Genomic DNA, 22,208 nt, shown 5'->3' with positions numbered 1-22,208 from the left:
AAGACTACTTGAGATTTAAGTGCAGAAAAAGCAGCATGGTCACCCTAACACAGTTGTATTAGTACACATATGTACTGGAATGTTGAACTAAATATGTTTCTTAAAGCGGAGCTCCACCCAAAAGGAAAAGCTACACTTATCTACCTCCTTCCCTCCTCTGCTGCTGCATTTGGCACCTTTTAGGGGAAGGGGGGAGCGGGTACCTGGTTTTGACAGGTACCCGCTCCCACTTCCAGCTCAGTTCACTGTGGCGAAGTGAGCTGGAAGTTCGGTCCCTGCCTACTTACCGCCCTCCCCCTCGCAGCTGCCCTGATGTGAAAGTTAGTTGTGCATGTACAGTAGGAATCTGGCTGTGAAGTCGCAAGGCTGATTGAAGAATCGGCCCGGGTGAGGGCACAGCTGGATGCCTGGACAGGTAAGTATCCTAATAGTAAAAGCTGTGACTTGAAATTTTTTTGTGGAGGGGGGGACTCCTTTTTAAATAATTTTGCCCATACATACACTGTTATTATTTTTTTCATGCTTAATGATAGTTGCTTAGATATTGTAAATGTTGAGCCTAGACATAAAAAAAGATATACAGAAAGAAAATACAAAAAGTTATAAAACGTAAAGCAATCACCCTTCACTATTAATCAAGTTAATAGAACTAAAAATACTATCCTTTGAAAATTGTACTGTTCAGCATTTTACTTAAATCTATACTCATATAAAGCTGTTTTTTCTTCTTTTGTTTTAGACTTTCAGGAGAAGAGCTTGAAAAAAAAGCTTTTACAACCTTGACCGTACTGCTGACACCTATTGTTGGTAGATATATAAAACGTAAAAGACTTATACAAGCCAGCATAGAAGAAATGCCATGGAGAGCTCAAATGAATCTAATCCTGGCACTAACTCACTTCAGCTTGTTTAAGAAAAAGCTTAGTCAGCTGTGCAGTGAAGAAGTGGTGTGTACCCAGAGCAATCACAGGTAAGGCATAGCGCGACACGTGAGTTGCCTAACAACAAATGTCTTTCATTAGTATTCTTTCACTTTATTAGCAAGAAACAAGCAATTACTGTTAGATCCACAGGTAATGAAGAGACATGGTAGACCCTGGCCTAAAGTTTACAAACTTAAATATTGTCTTGTCTTGTTAGTCCCTTTAATGCAGAAAGGACAAATTGGCCACCGGGTGACCTTTTCTTTTTCTCTTTGTTGCAGTCTGTTAATGGGAATGTGATCACAAACTTTGTAATTTTGCTATGTTGTAGTGTTTCTTTCTTAACACAGCTGCAGAGGCTAGGCCATTAGTCTCTGCTACTTTTCACAGCTTTATATGCAACTGTTGCATATTACAACTTTGTGCCTTGCCTGATTTTAAAGCTAAAGGCAAACTGCTAAATACACAGATGCACAAACTTGTCTGGCAGCAAGGAGACCCTATTTTTCTCTGTTGCAGTTATGTATCTCCTACAAGTCTTATACCTTCCCCAGGCTGTCACTGGACAATGAAAGAAAGATCAATAGACTGCTTAGCTAATTTCTTTGTCACTCTGCTCTCTCCTTCTACCAGCATGTTCCCTTTTACCATGTGAACATTGTGGCACAGTTGACTAAATTCTTGTGTTGCCTCTCCCTCTCCCAGTTTGAACTCTACAGGGCAGTGAACTTCATGAGGCTGGTCCCAGGTCAAATTCAGGTGCTTACCCTACTTGCAGAAAAGAAAGGAAAAAAAAAACCTTCAAACCTGAACTCCAGCTTAAAGCAGAGTTCCAGCCTGGGGGAATTTTTATTTTTTAAGTCAGCAGTTACAAATACTGTAGCTGCTGATTTTTAATATAAAGATACTTACCTGTACAGGGAGGCCATGATGTTGGCACCCCAAGCTGATTCATGCATCGACTACAGGTGCAGGCACCATAATTGCTAGTAAGGGAAACTGGCAGTGAAGCAAGTTCCTTTAGTGTATTCGGGAACACAGTTTCATCTTCCCATTGGGCCATAAATAGGCTCGCCACACTGGGTGCAAATTTTGCTCCCATGGCAACTCCTGTTTTTTTATGTTAATAATTGCAATTATACCAGAAGTAGCTGTTCTTTAGGAAAAAGTCTAGACATTTGATGAAAATTTTTCTCTGAATGCAGGGTAGTGTGGTGTGTGTTCTTAGGCCCTATAAAGTGAGGACACGTCCACTGTGGACATAATCCATGGTCCTTCTTCCTTAGGTATCCCTTCTAAGATTTGTAGCACTTGCTTTGTGTCTCTCAAATATTGTATATGTATTGTATATATAATCTTGTATTTTGTACGGCTGGCTGTAAATAGTTGTCTATGTATTGTCCAATTCTGACAGTAAGGGAATCTCTCCCATTAACTATCGGTCTAACGGGAGGGTTCACCTTATGTTTATGGAGCTTCGGTAATGAATCAGTTTCTCCCTCTTAACTGTGTGAGAAAAACATGGTATTGTGGATAAATCTTATACTCATAAGCTAATGGCTTTTCCTTGTAGTTAAGAGGACTGGGCTGGAAGGGAGCATATGTCTTTTAGACACATGCCCCTTCTATGACACTTCAGTGAGAGGCATGCCTCCACTGCAGCATTTTTATTGGACAGCTGGGGCTAATAGTACTTTACCATTGGTCCAAGACTCCAAGTTGTTCATTGAGCTCAATGCCTCTGACAAGAAGTGAGGAGAGGCACTGTGAGCTCAACCTCTCAGTCTGCTGCAAACCGAGTGAGCCAGCTGGTATTTAAACTGGTCAAGCTGTATGTAGCTTCTGACAGGGGTCTGGGGTCTATGTGACCTCAGGTCACTGAGCTACGACCCTTGAAGCTTGATTTTTTTTAATGTTCATGGCAGTTGAGGCTCTTCCTTCCCTGCCTTCCCTGACTGTACGTCCCTGTCAGTGTGTCTGCATATTGCCAGTGGTAATAGAGAGCATCAACCAGCCATGGTGTTACCAGGGTTTAGTACATGCAAATCTGTCCCCTATATGACTCTTGCAGGATTGTACATGTCAGTGCACTGATAGGTGATATGTAGTGCCAATCAAAGTGCATATGGGTGTGGCAGACTGCTGCCACCATAAAATAGATTTTTTTTGGGCAAGCTTGCTTTATGTGAGTTAAATTCCTACTACCACTATAGCAGTAGATTCTGATGCTTGTGTTGGTCTACTCTTCCTATAAAAAGAAAAAAGAAAAGAACTGCGCAATCCCTAATATTTCTATTAGGATATAAGCCACCCCACCTTAAAACAGTGCTTCTTATGACTTTAAAATACAAAAAACAAATCTAATGACTAAATGTGACATAAGACAATGCCTACAACTTGTGAAATAAACATATATAATAAACCCCCGTTTGCTGTGAACCCAGAAGTGAGATATGCAATACTGGGTCTATAATGCCAAGAATCCAAAAAAAACATGTGAAATTGAGTCAAATAAGACTATAAAAATTGTAGAAAGTGAATCAACATAAGTGTGACAATATTATAAAGTCCTTTATGAGTCCAACTGGAAAACACCCCGTGTTCAAAGGAATTGGTCCAATCCAGAACCCTTTAATTAGCGTGAAGCAAGACCAGGTGCACCTCCACCAAACAGATAGCACTAGCCCCTTACCAGATGCCCCAGTAAGGAGCGCTTTATCACAGATCAGATCAGAAGATAGGTCAGTCTTGAACCATCCAAGTGGAGCATTCTATCGTAAACCAGATTAGGGGATACGCCAGTCTTGAACCATCCAAACCAGGGAAAACACTTTTTGGAGCAGGACTCAAATATGTTCCATTGGAGAATCAAAAGGTCCACCATAGGAAGAAAACAATACTCCAAATAGTGTAAAATCATTTAATAAAACGCAAATAATAAAAAGAGATACACTTACAAACGTAAGAAAACACAGGGCATATCATCAAATGGGCAAGCGTCGGCCGATCGCGAACTCCAATCGATATCCCTTCCGGTACCAGTTCAATTGAGGCAAAGAAGCGCGTCACGCCACCCAACGCATTTCGTGAAAAGATCACGTCGTCTGGGGTATGGGTGACACGCCATGTTGCCTCCATTATATAGTAACTGTCTAGCACAAGTGACCTCCTCCATTACACAAGCCTACTCCATTTCCGGGATCATCCCGGAAGTGTGACATGTAGGTTATCAATCTATCAAATATCAACCTAATCCTCAAACTGGGTGATGTGAATCAAATAGACGTACAAAAGGAGAACACTGATCAATATAAATCCTAAACATAAAATAAAAACACACAAGGGCAGTGTCGCTGTCGGCCAGCGGGCCACCCCCTTCCGTACCCACGGAGAAGGACCAAGCCTCGCTTTCACAACCATTGGCGTGTGGGGTCAGAGGACCAGAGCGGCGGAAGTGACGCATATCCGTGCAGTCACCCGCCCCTCTCTGGTCCGCGGCCAAACGGCGACGCCCCCTGTAGCGGCGTGACGACACGCCGTGCGTGCCAGGCGGATGGACAGCGCGCGCCACCCCCAACACGGAAGTGCGTGCGCTCCATCTAATACCAGGCCTCGCTTACATTCCAGAGGTAGAACGGCAGAGAACACCTATGCCAGATAGATCTTTCCTTAAAAACACAAAAAAAGGGGATAAAATCAAAAAATCGGCACAAGATAAATGAAGAAAAACAGGGAGGAGGAGGGGACTTGTCCACACAGTCACAATATACAAAGATTACAATAACAAATGACAGTTAAAAATCAAAATGAGTAAAACATAAAAAGGCTCACTATGTAGTTAAGCACCTCAAGTTTATATAACAATATTGTAATAACAGTGCTAACTAGAATACAAAGCTCACCCATGGCTATAAAATAGGAGGGGCATCAACAACTATAATACAAGTACCCCAATCTAACTACCTAGACACTCAGAGCCCAGAGTTTTATTGGGGGCTATCTCAAAACATCTCAAAGTATTGTGAGAAAAAAGTTTTTTATATAATAAAAAATCCAGAGCTCTGAGCTACGGAGGGTACGGAAGGGGGTACGGAAGGGGGTGGCCCGCTGGCCGACAGCGACACTGCCCTTGTGTGTTTTTATTTTATGTTTAGGATTTATATTGATCAGTGTTCTCCTTTTGTACGTCTATTTGATTCACATCACCCAGTTTGAGGATTAGGTTGATATTTGATAGATTGATAACCTACATGTCACACTTCCGGGATGATCCCGGAAATGGAGTAGGCTTGTGTAATGGAGGAGGTGACTTGTGCTAGACAGTTACTATATAATGGAGGCAACATAGCGTGTCACCCATACCCCAGACGACGTGATCTTTTCACGAAACGCGTTGGGTGGCGTGACACGCTTCTTTGCCTCAATTGAACTGGTACCGGAAGGGATATCGATTGGAGTTCGCGATCGGCCGACGCTTGCCCATTTGATGATATGCCCTGTGTTTTCTTACGTTTGTAAGTGTATCTCTTTTTATTATTTGCGTTTTATTAAATGATTTTACACTATTTGGAGTATTGTTTTCTTCCTATGGTGGACCTTTTGATTCTCCAATGTAACATATTTGAGTCCTGCTCCAAAAAGTGTTTTTCCCTGGTTTGGATGGTTCAAGACTGGCGTATCCCCTAATCTGGTTTACGATAGAATGCTCCACTTGGATGGTTCAAGACTGACCTATCTTCTGATCTGATCTGTGATAAAGCGCTCCTTACTGGGGCATCTGGTAAGGGGCTAGTGCTATCTGTTTGGTGGAGGTGCACCTGGTCTTGCTTCACGCTAATTAAAGGGTTCTGGATTGGACCAATTCCTTTGAACACGGGGTGTTTTCCAGTTGGACTCATAAAGGACTTTATAATATTGTCACACTTATGTTGATTCACTTTCTACAATTTTTATAGTCTTATTTGACTCAATTTCACATGTTTTTTTTGGATTCTTGGCATTATAGACCCAGTATTGCATATCTCACTTCTGGGTTCACAGCAAACGGGGGTTTATTATATATGTTTATTTCACAAGTTGTAGGCATTGTCTTATGTCACATTTAGTCATTAGATTTGTTTTTTGAATTTTAAAGTCATAAGAAGCACTGTTTTAAGGTGGGGTGGCTTATATCCTAATAGAAATATTAGGGATTGCGCAGTTCTTTTCTTTTTTCTTTTTCTACACGTATATAACACTTTTGGTATGTACTAGAATTGCTGCATCAAAAAAAAAAAATTATTTTTCGGTTACACACTGTAGCGCAGATTTCCTCTCTTTTTTTTCCTACTCTTCCTATAGTCAACATGCCTGTGTCTCACCTTAATAATTCCTTGATCATCCTATGTTCACCTCTGCACCAGTCTCCCCAATTTTGGTTGATTGGTCATAATTCCTAAGTAGGGACCTTGTAGCTGGTGACATTCACTTTCAAATTATTGATAGCATTGACCAGATGATTGTTGCATTGATCTTTATGTGTGACATGGTGCTGGACGCTAGCTGGTTCATGCCATGGCAAACCCTTTTGGCTGTTCAGATCTGGGTAAGGCTCTGGTTTAAATGCTGTTCAGGGGAGCAACAGTGTTGAAAGGCTTTGGTATGCCTACCTTTCTTTAAAGACCATTCTTTTGCCTCTTCATTGGACAAAATCTTTAAAGATTCTACAGGGAGTAGGTGTACACACTTACCACTGCTGCACAAAGCTGAAGATCAATGACACAGTTTGACACCATCCATTTTTACATCAGTATCAAAAGGTTACCAAATAGTTTTACCTTTTGACCTCTGACCTTATTCTTTGCTTTGTGTCTTCCTATGCCTTAGACACATCAGACACATCAGACATACCTATTTTAAGCCATTCAGTGATTGTCCTAATGGGCTATCGTTTCTGAAACCCAAAGGAGGCATTCATCCAATTTAGGCCTTTTGTACAGAATTTATTCGGTCTGCAGTGATTTTGTTGGTTTTACTGAGGAAGACAACCACTATTTGCAATCAGACCTTCCATTTGACCTTTTCTTAGTTTCAATAGCGTTCACAAAAGGCCCACCACACTGATTCTGAGTCTTATTTATCTCATAGGTATTCCAGTTATTTGATACCTGGATACTAGACATGTGCAGAGTAAAATATTTCGTTTCGGAATTTCGTTTTCGTCCGAAAACTTAATTTATTTAGTTACTCCCGAAATTCGTTTTTATTTATTTCGTTTTTCGTTCAAAAATTGCATTCGTCCGAAAATCCACATGAATTACGGTCGAATCTGTCTTTGAAGGCTTATTGTGTCTGTCGAATGTATAAAGAAGATTCGACGGAGCTAGTATATAGCATACTTTAGAACCCTATTAAAGTCTATGGGACTCCAACGTTCAAAATCTAAAGTGCTAATTTTAAAGGCTAATTTGCAAGTTACTGTCCTAAAAAGTGTTTGGGGACCCGGGTCCTGCCCCAGGGGACATGTATCAATGCAAAAAAAAGTTTTAAAAACTGCAGTTTTTTCGGGAGCAGTGATTTTAATAATGATTAAAGTGAAACAATAAAAGTGTAATATTCCTTTAAATTTCGTAGGGGGGGTTGTCTATAGTATGCCTGTGAAGGGGCGCATGTTTCCCGTGCTTAGAACTGTCCCAACACAAAGTGTCATTTATGCAGGAAAAAAAGTCCTTTATAATCACTCGCAGCTATTATGAATTGTCGGCTCCGTAATACAGAGAACACTCATTGAAAGTCATTGATAAAAAAATAAATAAATAAATTAAAAAAAAAGCGTGGGGGTCCCCCAAATTCAATTACCAGGCCCTTCAGGTCTGGTATGGATATTAAGGGGAACCCTGCCTCAAATTTAAGAAAAAATTTGGCGTGGGGTTCCCCCTAAATATCCATAACCAGACCCTTCAGGTCTGGTATGGATATTAAGGGGAACCCCGCGTCAAATTTAATTTTTTTTTTACGTGGGGTTCCCCCTAAAAATCCATACCAGACCCTTTATCCGAGCACGCAACCTGGCAGGCCGCAGGAAAAGAGGGGGGGACGAGAGAGCGTCCCCCCCTCCCTCCTGAACCGTACCAGGTCACATGCCCTCAACATTGGGAGGATGCTTTGGGGGTCTGTGACCCCTCAAAGCACCTTGTCCCCATGTTGATGAGGACAAGGGCCTCATCCCCACAACCCTGGCCGGTGGTTGTGGAGGTCTGCGGGCGGGGGGCTTATCAGAATCTGGAAGCCCCCTTTAACAAGGGGACCCCCAGATCCCGGCCTCCCCCTGTTTGAAATGGTAAGGGGGTACAAAAGTACCCCTACCATTTCACAAAGAAAGTGTAAAAAATGGTTAAATAAAACAAACACACTTTTGAAAAATTCCTTTATTAAAAATAAAAAAATAAAAAAAAGATTCCAGCGGTGGTAATCCACTCTTGCTATCCAGCGACGGACGGTCATCTCTCCAGCGATGTCTCATCTCATCCAGCGCAGCGAATCCATCCTTCTTCTGTCTCCGTGGAGGAGACACTGCAGGCTTTCCGGCGGCTGACGTTTCTTATATACGGAGGGCGGGGCCACCCGTCACTTTGACCCCGCCCCCCTCTGACGCAAGGGGAAACCCGGGGTTCCCCGTGACGTATGGGTGACCCCGCCCCCTCTGATGTAACGGAAACCTGCCTGTGTTACATCAGAGGGGTGCGGGTCACCCATACGTCACAGGGAACCCCGGGTTTCCCCTTGCGTCAGAGGGGGCGGGGTCAGGTGACGGGAAGCATTTATTTATGTCCGATCTTTTGTTTTTCGGATTTTGTGCTTTCGTTATCGTTTGTCAAAACGAAAACGAAAATAGCTGAAATTCGGACGAAAATGCATTCGGACGAAAACGAATGCACATGTCTACTGGATACTTTGTTACTGCATGAGCAGACCTCCCTGCCCTTTAACTCCACTGCTCAGTGTGGACTTTGGAGGACTTCGGATGGATCCTGAAAATTAAGAAATCATGTCTGATTCTGTCACACTATTTGAATACTTGGCATTCTCCTGGATATCCTTCAAGGCATTTTTTTCCAGCTGCAGGAAAAGCTGCAGAAACTGCTGAGTCAGGTTTGGCAATTTTTCAATCTGACATCATTCTATCTTAGGGAACATCATGCGAGTGCTGAAGCTGGTGGTATCCACCTTTTTAATCATTTTAATTTTGCTCAGTTCTACTGACACTTATGTGTCTCATGCTGTGACACTTCACAGCATGAGACAAATCCAGTCTCTTTCTGGACAAGAGGATTTGGTTACATCCTTAAACCATGATGTCTTCCATGGTGTTTTTGTTTCCTTTCATTGGAAGCTTGTTATGATTGACACCAACTTTCTGGCTTGAGGCAGAGTTTTCGATTATCTGATTATGGTTGTTGGTTTCAGGAGGAATCAAAGCTTCCAATCAACATCCCACAGTTAAATGCAATCCCTCTGTTCTTGTTTTACTTGACCCCCTTTCTGACTGTTTGTTTATTGTTCTGGGTTCAGTTGGACAGTGCCACAACTGTGGGCTTACCTCAGTCATTAGGGTGGCACCAATAATGTTGCGGTAATGATGGAAGTAGAGTCCAACCTGTCCTAATATTAATCAGCAATTTCTGTGGTAAACACTCCTGGATTGGAAGACTGCCAGGTAGAAATTTTCAGCAGAAAACAGATGGATCTGTGGTTTTGGTCTCTCCTTCCTAAAGTGTTGCAAGACCTTTGTCTATGTTGGGTTACACCACACATGGACTTGCTAATATCATGGTTTACCAAGAAGCTGGACAGGTTATTTTTTAGGACATGTGACTTGATGCCAGTTGCAGCAGATGTCCTGGTAACGCCAGGGGATAACTTTATGCATTTATTCTGTTAAAAAATGTACCTTGTCTATTTTGAAGGATCAAGACCAAGAGCATTCCAGTAATTCTCATAGCACTGGCTTGTCGTCTTTCATTTGTTAGGTGATGCTCTGTAGCCTCAACCTGATCAGCCAGATCTCTTATCTCACCCTGCCTCTTGGTTGTTGGCTTGACAGTCTGACTGTTGAAGCCTAGGTTCTGAGACAGGAGCATTTTGGATATTTATAGGCTGCAACCTGGTTTTCTGCACATACTTTTTATAAAATTTTTAAGGACAATATGTCTGGCTATTTAAGGCTATTTGTTTTCCTTTTTTGAGTTATTTCTTGTTATGGTGGTTTGCCCCTCAGTTTAGACTGCTTTCGGACATCCATAGGTTTCCTTATTGCCTATTATCATCAACGTTGTGTCTCTCAGTGGACCGTAAAATCCTTTTCTCTGAGTCTATCAAGGGATAAGCTCCTTCCTCTCATATGCTGTTATTCTCTCTTTGGAGTGCTTGCTACAACTGAACAGGTGTGACGTGGGAGGGCCTATAGCAGTGATGGCGAACCTTGGCACCCCAGATGTTTACACTGCATAGTGCATGAGCATCATGGGAAATGTAGTTCCAAAACATCTGGGGTGCCAAGGTTCGCCATCACTGGCCTATAGGATTTAGAGGTCTGGCGTTAAGTTTTCTATGTGTGTAATGGCTTACTTGTTCTGAGACAACAACACTGAATTCCTGTTGATAAAATTGGTGCTTAGTGATACTATGTATGTTACAACTTTGTACTGGCACTTTTCCTAAATTATATACAATTTGAATTTATATAAGAAAAAGGCTGTACCCCTCAATGGACTTCAGTTTTATGGTGAGTACCAAAAACAATCCTATTTTACCTTTCAATACATCGTTTCTTGAGTCTCACATGTTCACCCTTCTAGACACTGCAGCTTACTACAGTGGCAATACTGTCGATCTAGAAGGCAGTAAGCAGGACTAGATGTGGCTGATTAATAAGCTACAGCTAAGGGCAGTAAAAATACTCATAGCTACGCCCCCTGTCTTCTCTTTCTCAATCTTTTCATCTTCGCAATCTGATAGCCAATACATTGCTGTATTGAGCAGGGGTGCAGATAGATACCTGTGGGCTATTGCTGTATGTAAGATGTGAAGGCCACATGGCATTTCTTAACAAAAAACACTAATTTAAACAGATGCCTCAAACAGTATAAAGAAATGTAAGCAGAACAAGGTCTCCTATATGAAAACTAAACCATGCTGATATATCTGTCTGTACAAAGAGGAGTAAGAAAAAATATATATGTCAGAGTTAAGGGTGCAGTAGCTATTAGTTTATCTATTACTGCTGTTGTTGTGTGATTGGTTTTAAAAAGAACCATTCGTGATTTTGCTTATACAGATATCTGATGTGTAGTTTTTAAGAGTTATTCCAACCAAACCTTTTTTTTCTGTTTGGAATAGAGTGGTAAAGCATTAAACCTCTGTTAGGTTTTTATTGCTATCTATAACTTTAGTGAGATTTTTTTGCCATTTCCTGTCCTGCTGACATTGTTGTCACTAAGATAGGCAGTGAGGAGTAGCATATTTTTTTATTTAATTTTTTTAGTAGAGAACGTTTTTCTTTTAGTAGAGTGCGGTAATGTTGGAACTTTTGTCAGGTTAGTACTTGCAGATTTCCCCTCACTTTCTCCTTTCAGAAAAATCAGCAGGGCTGGAAGTGTGTGTTGGGGGTGTTTGTTGTCCAAATGAGGCACAGATAGCAAAACAAAATAGATATAAAATTCATAGAAGCGCTAACTCTTCCGCTTTCTATTAAAAAAAAGGTATAGTTCAGCAAACTAAAATACGAGAGGAAAAAAAAAATATACAGTGTATATATATATATATATATATATATATATGTGTGTGTATTGCAAAAAAAGTATGTGAACCCTTTTGGAATGATATGGATTTTTGCACAAATTGGTCATAAAATGTGATCTGATCTTCATCTAAGTCACAACAATAGACAATCACAGTCTGCTTAACCACTTTCAGACCGGACCATTTTGCTGGCTTAAGACCAGACCACTTTTTGCGATTCGGCACTGCGTCGCTTTAACTGGCAATTGCGCGGTAATGCGACGTGGCTCCCAAACAAAATTGACGTCCTTTTTTTTCCATAAATAGAGATTTCTTTTGGTGGTATTTGATCACCCCTGTGTTTTTTATTTTTTGCGCTATAAACAAAAATAGCATTATTTTTTACTTTTTCTTATAATAAATATCACCCAAAAATATATAAAAAAACATTTTTTCCCCTCAGTTTAGGCCGATACGTATTCTTCTACATATTTTTGGTAAAAAAAATTGCAATAAGCGATTATTGATTGGTTTGCGCAAAAGTTATAGTGTTTACAAAATAGGGGATAGGCTCGCTCGCAATGGCAGGGCGGCATTTAAAACTGGACGTACCTGTACGCCAGTATGCCTGCCCATGCCATTCTGCCGACGTACATTGGCGTGCGCCGGTCGGGAAGTGGTTAAACTAATAACAGACAAAGAATTAAATGTTACCATGTTTTTATTGAACACACCATGTAAACATTCACAGTGCAGGTGGAAAAAAATGTGACAACCTAGACTAATGAGCTCTCTCTCCAAGAACTAGTTGGAGTGAGGTGTCAGCCAACTGGAGTCCAATCAATGATATGAGATTGGAGGTGTTGGTTACAGCTGCCCTGCCCTATAAAAAACACACACCAGTTCTGGATTTGCTTTTCACAAGAAGCATTGCCTGATGTGAATGATGCCTCGCACAAAAGAGCACAGAAGACCTACGATTAAGAATTGTTGACTTGCATAAAGCTGGAAAGGGTTATAAAAGTATCTCTAAAAGCCTTGCTGTTCATCAGTCCACGGTAAGACAAATTGTCTCTAAATGGAGAAAGTTCAGCACTACTGCTACTCTCCCTAGGAGTGGGAGTCCTGTAAAGATGACTGCAAGAGCACAGCGCAAACTGCTCAATGAGGTGAAGAAGAATCCTAGAGTGTTAGCTAAAGACTTACAAAAGCCTCTGGCATATGGTAACATCCCTGTTAGCGAATCTACAATACGTAAAATACTAAACAAGAATGGATTTCATGGGAGGATACCACAGAGAAGCCATTGCTGTCCAAAAAAACATTGCTACACGTTTACAGTTTGCACAAGAGCACCTGGATGTACAGCAGTACTGGCAAAATATTCTGTGAACAGATGAAACCAAAGTTGAGTTGTTTTGAAGAAATACACAACACTGTGTGCAGAAAAAGAGGCACAGCACACCAACATCAAAACCTCATCCCAACTGTGAAGTATGGTTGTGGGGGCATCATGATTTGGGGCTGCTTTGCTGCATCTGGGCCTGGATAGATTGCTATCATCAAAGGCAAAATTAATTCCCAAGTTTACCAAGACATTTTGCAGGAGAACTTAAGGCCATCTGTCCACCAGCTGAAGCTCAACAGAAGATGGGTATTGCAACAGGACAACGACCCGAAGCATAGAAGTAAATCAACAGAATGGCTTAAACAGAAGAAAATACGCTTCTGGAGTAGCCCCGTCAGAGTCCTGACCTCAACCCAATTGAGATGCTGTGGCATGACCTCAAGAAAGCGATTCACACCAGACATCCCAAGAATATTGTTGAACTGAAACAGTTCTGTAAAGAGGAATGGTAAAGAATTACTCCTGACCGTTGTGCACGTCTGATCTGCGACTACAGGAAACATTTGGTTGAAGTTATTGCTGCCAAAGGAGGTTCAACCAGTTATTAAATCCAAGGGTTCACATACTTTTTTCCACCTGCACTGTGAATGTTTACATGGTGTGTTCAATAAAAACATGGTAACATTTAATTCTTTGTGTGCTATTAGTTTATGCAGACTGTGATTGTCTATTGTTGTGACTTAGATGAAGATCAGATCACATTTTGTGACCAATTTGTGCAGAAATCCATATCATTCCATATCCATATCATTCCAAAAGGTTTCACATACTTTTTTTTGCAACTGTATATATATAAATATGTGTATTTTGAAGGTGCCTGACCAATATATCCAGGACCATGTTAGACTATGCTTATATAGTTACTGTAAGGTAAGTGGTTCGTAACTACAACTGCACCATCTTTCAGAGTCTAAAATAAAATCCTAACTTAAGTTTTAATTTTTCTTGTTATTTAATAAGATTTAATTTTAATTAATACTCTTGGGGTAGAGATCAAACTGTTAATGTTCATTTATATGTAAATCTTTTAATCATGTGTATGAAATTAAGAAGACCCTGGCAAAGTGACAAACGGAGCCTTTAGCTCAGTATGTAAATTAGGAAATAGCACTCTCCAATACTTTGAGCCCTACAAATGTAAAAAGCATTATTGATAGTTTTTGTACATAGAATATTGGAACATTATTATACCCACTTGTAAAATGTATTTTACCATTGACACAGTAGCTGCAGGATATAAAGCAAGTAATAATGCAGCTGTGAACACATTACAATAAACTTAGCACACCTAAGATACATTTTTTCTTTATTCATCTCTCATTTCAAACGTAAGACTGTGACCATAATAGGGTTGATTTACTAAAACTGGAGAGTGCAAAATTTGGTGCAGTTCTGCACAGAAACCAATCAACCTCCATTTGTTTTGGTCAAAGCTTAATTGAACAAACTGAAGTTAGAAGCTGATTGGCTCCCATGCACAGCTGCACCAGATTTTGCACTCTCCAGTTTTAGTAAATCAACCCCACTGTGTAGAGGCCTACATTTTTAAAAAGCTACAAAATGTACTCTCAACTAGATTTATAGTTATTTAGTATAGTTTTTTCCAAAGTACATCACTACTTACATGCAGTATCATGCCAAACAGGTATCAGTCATTGATTTTGATATTCTATATTCTCTAAATTCTTGCTACGAAAAATGCCCATTAGTTTCCAGTAGCTGTCACAGATGTTTGACTCACACTTGGATTAGTGCACTAGCTACTGACACTTCATTTTAATCATATAGGTAAAGGGTCACCATTTTACAGTTGTCCTTTTAAAAAATATATGTAATACTATCAATTTCACTTAAGCGTTTACTCTGTTTTGTTATTGGTACCTTTGAGGGGGAGCATGTTAAGGTAATATCACATGATAGTTCTGTTGGCATGAACTGTAGTTAGAGACATGCCCTGCCTACATCATAACCTTACCTAAAGGACCAGGCCACCCAAAAGTTTTATCCACTTCAATACTGCACATAGTCATATGACGTCCTTGACTTTGTGCGAGGATATCTGTATGATGCCTTCAGCTACAGGCTTCATTCAGACATCATTCTTTCCAACCAGCGATTCTATGCACGATAAGAATGATTCCGCCGCTTGATCGTTCTTATAGGCGACGAGAGGGGATGTCCCCCCATCCCACCACCATCCGGTGCTTCTCCAAGCTCTCCCGTGCCATCGGGGGCCCAGAGAAATATGATGGTCACAGTCATCTCTATGACCGTCAGAGGTTCCCAGATGTAAAAAAAAGCCACGATCGCGGCTGTTAGCATGAGGTTGGTGAATTTTTTTTCTTGATCTCATGCTTTCCAGCCTGGAGGAGAGATGTGGGGGTCTTATTGACCCCACATTTCTCCATAAAGAGGACCTGTCACAATAGATTCCTATTACAAGGGATGTTTACATTCCTTGTAACAGGAATAAAAGTGATCAACAAAAAAAAAGTAAAAAAAAAAAAGTAAAAATATAAAAAATTAAGTAACTTTTTTAAATTTATAAACGCCCCTGTCGCTGGTAGCTTGCGCTCAGAAGCGAACGCACATGCAAGTCCAGCCAACATATGTAAACGGCGTTCAAACCAGACATGTGAGGTATTGACGTTTGCGTTAGAACATGTGCAACAATTCTAGCACTAGACCTCTCTAAACTGGTAACATGTAAATATTTTCAAAGCTTTGGCTATAGAGATTTTTAAGTACCGAAGTTTGGCGCCATTCCATGAGTATGCGCAATTTTAAAGTGTGACATGTTGGGTATCTATTTACTCAGCGTAACATCATCTTTTACATTATACAATAAAAATTGGGCTAACTTTACTGTTTTGTTATTTTTTTAATTAATGAAACCGTTTTTTTTCCAAAGAAAAGGTGTTTGAAAAATTATTGCACAAATACCATGCGAGATAAAAAGTTGCAATGACCTCCATTTTATCCCCTAGGGTGTCTGTTAAAAAATATATATATAATATTTGGGGGTTCTGAGTAATTTTCTAGTAAACAAATGATGATATTTACATGTAGGAGAAAACTGCCAGAATAGGCCCAGTATGGAAGTGGTTAAGCCACTGGTTTCTCATAGGGGTATGAATACTTTTTGAAGGCATTGTAGTTTGCGAAAATTACTCACTGTCGCCTCCTAAGTAAGCGAGTTCCCATTTTCGGTGTGGGCATCTGAAGTCCACTTGTAGCTCCTTTTGGAATTCCCAATCTTGCGCAGCACGGCGGACTTGTATTGCGAAGGCTGGCCATTGACTCCTTTGATTGATGACACATATATCCCAGAAGCCAACGGGTGTCCGCATATGATGTACCTCACCACGGTGAGGTACATCTGAAGTTTATCTGTGTAATGGCCAAAACAGGTATTTAAGCCAGATTTTCTGCTGATTTTTTCCTTCAGATGTACCAAAACCATATAATATGAGGTCAAACCTTAGGAGTTTCAATTTATATGCAATCAAGCAGGCCCTTGCAGTAAATCTGAAGACAAAAATCAGCAGAAAATCTGATAGTGTGTATGGAGCTTAAGAATTGAAAAAAAACCCTAAAACATTCTGATGATACATGGCAATGTGATCAGCAACGCAGGGGGGGGGGGGGGGACTCCACTTTAACTGACAAAACGTATCCATTTTTATCTGCAGGCGAATTAAACAGTGTAGATACAAATGTAACAATGTTACTTTGTATCCTTCTGTTTTGCATCTGAACAGTGTTGATAAACACTGAGTCACACAATTCTTTTTTGACAGCAGCAGCTGCCAGAACTGCTGTATGTATACAGTAATTCCCAGCTTCATTATTATAGCCGAGAATTTGCAACAAGTGGAAGTGGGGGAACTCAGCAGAGGGGAACAAGGACTGCTACATGTGTCCTCTGTACTATGATGATGTTTTTTGCACATGTTTGGTACACCCTGGGTCTCAAACTAGTTAAGTGTGGTTGTTTATGATTAAGTCATGATACCATCATGATTCAAAATTCACAATCAGGGGTGCCACACAGGGCTATAGATGCATACAAAATGAATATATAGACATTGTAGTGGTTGGGGTTAATGACCTACAGACAAGGCTGGACTAAGTGACAAAAACAATTCCTGTATGTAATACATAGCAGCCCACATGACCAAACTGGCATGCTTGTTGACACCATAACAATAACGTATTGGCATTCCTGCAAGCCATATAAGGCTTAAGGGTTCAGTATGTTTAGCCTACTAAGCAGGAGCTCATACAGATCTCACACAGATCTATACATTTCACTGGAATAATGCCATAAGTAAAAGATTGACAATCAATGCTCAACTTTAGATAGCACCTCCAAACATAAGCTCTTTCACCAGATTTGCTAGTATTTAACCAATTCCGTACTATTGACTTTTTCACAAATCATTAATACAAGGATAAAGATATCTAATAGAAAATAATTGACAGTTAAAATATGTATCCTGCTTTTGGATATGTTATCTCAGCGAATTGAGCCTTTTGTCTGTTTTATTAGGGTTATGTTCACAACACTAACCTACACGGTAAAATGTAGCCTTCATCATGCGGACTAGCATCCTGTCGGCCCCAGCAGGCAGATGTGCGATGTGCGTGTCAGCGCATCACACAATTCGCTTTTTTTTTTTTTTTTAACACTTTTGCATAGTGACACTTCATTCATGTCACTGCATAGCAGAGCAGTGCATGGCCATATCCAGTATAGAGTGAAAAAATCCAGACATGGTTAATTTTTCTTCACTGCAACACACATCCCACAAGCATTTTGATGTGAACAATTGTTTTCTATGTTCCCTAGAGGCGACCTGCATTTAATTGTGGAAAAACGCAAGTCAGTACACATAGGGGGTTATTTACTAAAGGCAAATCCACTTTGCACTGAAAGTGCACTTGGAAGTGCAGTCGCTGTAGATCCGAGGGGGACATGCAAGGGAAATAAAAAACAGCATTTTAGCTTGCACATGATTGGATGATAAAATCAGCAGAGCTTCCCTTCATTTCAGATCTACCCCTTAGATTTAGAACGACTACTTCCAAGTGCACTTTCAATGCAAAGTGGATTTGGCTTTCGTAAATAACCCGCATAGTTTGAACAAGCCCTTAATGTATATGTAAACCCAGGAAAAAATTTATGTGGTGGCTGCAGTAGTTTTCTTTTTTAAGGCTAAGAACATTTTCTGCAAGTACAGAAAAATATCTCTTGATCCTGCCAGAAATCCGGCTTCCTTATAACTCTTTGTGTACTGTGGAACTATGTGATATGGAAGAAATGGAATGGAATGTTCTGTAGTCCTAGCACGCTTCCTGTCCTTTGGTGACGATGCTGGTCCTTAGTACATATAGAACAATGAGGGAGCATTGTCAAGCTAAAATAGGCATTGTGTTACTGGCAGGATCATCAGGTGTAAATAAAAGAAAAAGAACAGAAAAATAAAACGAATGCAGCTACTACTTATAAAGAATGGTATGCTGAAATATATTACATTTTTATTTATGGGTTTAGATACACTTTAATAACATTTTAATCAATTGGTTTAAGAATTTAAGAACAATTGTTGGCAAATGCATCACTGATTGCTTACATCACAAGTTAACGTTTTTACATGCCAGATCACAAATGTTGAACTCCAGCTATACAGTGCTGGATAATAATTTTTTTTAAAGATTTTATTTTGGCTTTGAGCCTGTAGAACATAACTTCTGTGATTTTCTCCCAATGCCACATGCAGTTAAAAAATACACTATTTTGTCTGACACATCCAATAATGCAGGCCCCAGAAAGCAGATTTGCACACAGGTTTAACCACTATTATTAGGACATTTATTAGAAAATGGCCTTCTTGTTTTCCCCATCTCTCCTGGGATCTCTGTATGAATCTTCACAACCCGCTTTTAAACCAATTACTTTGGTCAGATTGAAATTTTTCTAGTTGCTATTACATTTGTTACGAGAGCTCTAGCTATTGATCTACTTTTTATGAGAAATCAAAAAGAGCCAGAGAAAGTTTCACTTGACAAGAGCATTCTCCCCAAGGTGTTTGTCATAATGTAAATGAGAAAGCTCTAAAAGAGGGATATGTCGGCTGATACAAAAAAAAAAGGGGGGCAACAGATCTTGAATTGATAAACCTTTATCACATCATAGATGTAGTATACCTTAAAGTACACACGCAAATGGCAATTACCATGCAGGAAAGTTTATTTTAGTCCTCTGTCAAAAATCGTTTGTGTATGGGCTTTGCTTTACTTTCATGTCCTTAAATTTCAAATGGCCTGGATAGAAGGTGTGTCTGCATAGGCAACATAGTGGTGTTTATGCAGTGCCTCATTACCTTTGGAAGTTTTAATGTTTTATTGTCATAGAACATTGACATGACAGTAGATTATTAAACCTAATTAGCAGGAATATGCATTATAATATATATAATCCTACATAACTTATTGTAATAAACAATTACCTTTGCATTTCATTCTGCGACTGCTGCAATTTTTAGAAACTGTCAAATACTGTCAAAAACGTTCAGTATGGCGGTCGGGAGGCTTTCCATACAACATTGGTATACAGAATGCCACTAGAAATGTAATTTGCTGCATGTGATAAGTGACTCATTCCTTCCTAGTCTACATTGAGATATACATCTCAATTTTTAGGCTGCAATAAAAGGTGAAATTTTGGTAGAATAATCTTTAAAGCTTGGTAAACATGGGCCAATACATGGGCCAATCAAGAGAAGCCGGCTGACATTCAGCCCGTGTGTACAGCATGTCTGACAGCTGGGAGATCGCTTTACTAACAGTGCATAGTTAGTACAGTGAGCTCCTCCCGAGCTCATAATTTTTTCCTTTAGTTTAGCCCACTGGGATGAACAACAATAAAAACTTGGGGTGTACCTAATCTAAGCCCCTGTACACACGGCCAGACATTCCGACGGAAAATGTCCGATCGGACCGTGTTGTCGGATAATCCGACCGTGTGTAGGCTCCATTGGACTTTTTCTGTCGGAATGTCCGACCAACAAAGTTTGAGAGCTGGATATAAAATTTTCCGACAACATGATCCGATCGGACTTTGTCCGATTGTTTGTAGAGAATTCCGATTGGACAAAGTGCCACGCATGCTCAGATCAAATTACGAGACCAAAGCTATTGGTTACTAGCCTGAACGTAGTCCCGTCATAACAAACGAACGTCATCACGTTATGAATGATCAGATTTTCCAACAACTTTGTCCGACCGTGTGTATGCAACAACAGTTTCGGACAAAATCCATCAGAAAAAAACCATCCGATTTTGTGGTCGGAATTTTTGACCGTGTGTATGGGGGCTAAGGCTTATCTACTTCTAAAGGGTTATGAACACTACAGCTTTGCTTAAAAGGTTACAGGTCTTTGTGGTTGAGAGTGGAAGAAACTATGCATATAACAACTGTTACTCAGGTGCTTCACCACTCACGTCTTTATGGGAGAGAGTGGCAAAAATGAAGTAATTGTTAACTAAAACTCACATGACAATTCATCTAAACTGTCCCTCAATGCATTTGAGAGATGCTGAAATCAACTGGAAGACTTTTTTTGGCCAGATGAGAAGAAAATTTAGTTTTTTGGCCCTAAGATTAAATACTGTGTGTGGTGTCCTGTTGTTGTTTTATCTTCATATTTTCCCAGACTTTTGGGCTCACTTAATTGGGCAGTTCCAAAGTTATCCTGAGAGACCTCTGGTTCTGGCCAACTGGGCACCGCTGGTGTCTCTTGGCACACTTCCAGCCCAACAACTAAAACAGCTAAAATAAAATATATACTTTCATCAGTACAGTGCCATGTTCAAATGGATCAGGGGTTCTCTCTTAACACACTATGGTATTTTCGGGTTTGGGGCCTTTTCTTTCCCACTGCCCAGTTCCCAGAACAATTGAAAATCTCTACACAGGTTCACACTGAGCAGCAGTAATGGGGACACGGTTACTTCATGGCAGACAGTCTTGAGACTAATGGCAGACAGTCTTGAGACTAATTTCAAAGGTTACCAGCACTGTGGAGTACTTCTTATAGTCACTGTATATACACATTAATCCTACCTGACCCTGGATCAATAAGTCAGAGTCTATGAACCGAGTATAAGGGAATCTTCTCAGGTGGGACCTCTCAACACCAGGCAACCCAGCGACCACTATTGTCTGCCTCTTGATGCCTCTTCTTTGTGGCTTTGCACATAGTGAAGGTATGTTTTCTAGGAGAGATAGATTGTTAGAGTTAAAAAATAAAATATATCAAAAATGTGCTTAACTATAAGGCAGGGGTGCTCAACCTGTGGCCCTTGGAGCCCTCTGATGTGGCCCTGAACCTCAAACTGAATGCAGGAGTTTTGGTGCACTTACTGAAAGTGCAATATTATAGATGTCTATGGCAAAGTGCAGCTAACCTGAAGGAAAGTGGGTAAACCACAGTATGTTTGCATGAAAACAGCCTAATAGGGGGCTCATTTACATTTGTGGTTTGGAGAGAAGCAAAACCCCATAGTTGAGACATGGTTTTACCGCATACCCCAGTCACTGCTGTAGCATCAGGGATCATAATGGCGACCCTGCCCCATGCTCCAGGGGGCCCGTGTGACCTCCCTGTCACATTCTGTTTTACAGTTGGACAGGAGGAGTGGACAGGGCAATAGTTACAAGAACGGATCCTCTAGATTTTTCTCCTGCACCTAGTGAAAGCTGGCTTCTCTTCCCCCTCCTGCTGACAATTAGCGGCTGCAGGTAGAAAATGTTTATTATGCTATTCAAAATAAAAATTTCAAAATTCTGAACGATTTCACTTCATTGTGACCTGCGACTGGTTACCAAATCATTTACGTGTCCCTCACACTTCAAAAAGTTGATCGCCCCTGATATAAGGCATCATGCTTCAGTGAAGTAAAGCAATTTAAGTTCACTAAACTTTTTCAAACTTTGCTTACATAGACTGGTTTTTAGCTAATTTATTGTTGAGTTGTGTTTAAGCTATCAAAGTCATATTTCAATGAAAAAAAAAAAAATACAAATGATCCAAAATGACATCAGGATTTCTAAG

The 22,208-nt window shown here is 40.3% G+C and overlaps 1 protein-coding gene across 2 annotated transcripts in view; it reads left to right on the top strand.

Moving 5' to 3' along the window:
• The window catches only part of CFAP54 (cilia and flagella associated protein 54), a 538,848-nt gene that overhangs the window by 284,594 nt on the left and 232,046 nt on the right, over positions 1-22,208 (top strand). For both annotated transcript variants that reach the window (XM_077472059.1, XM_077472058.1), the window contains exon 34: positions 740-970. In XM_077472059.1, the coding sequence (XP_077328185.1) occupies positions 740-970 (231 nt within the window). The remainder of the gene's footprint in view (positions 1-739; positions 971-22,208) is intronic.

This window comes from Lithobates pipiens, unplaced genomic scaffold (assembly GCF_037356315.1).
Source record: "Lithobates pipiens isolate NorthernLeopardFrog02 unplaced genomic scaffold, aLitPip1_a1.2 Scaffold_8, whole genome shotgun sequence".
NCBI classification, from domain to species: Eukaryota; Metazoa; Chordata; class Amphibia; order Anura; family Ranidae; genus Lithobates; species Lithobates pipiens.
The sequence above is the reverse complement of the archived record's forward strand: the minus strand, read 5'-3'. Positions and strand labels throughout refer to the sequence as shown.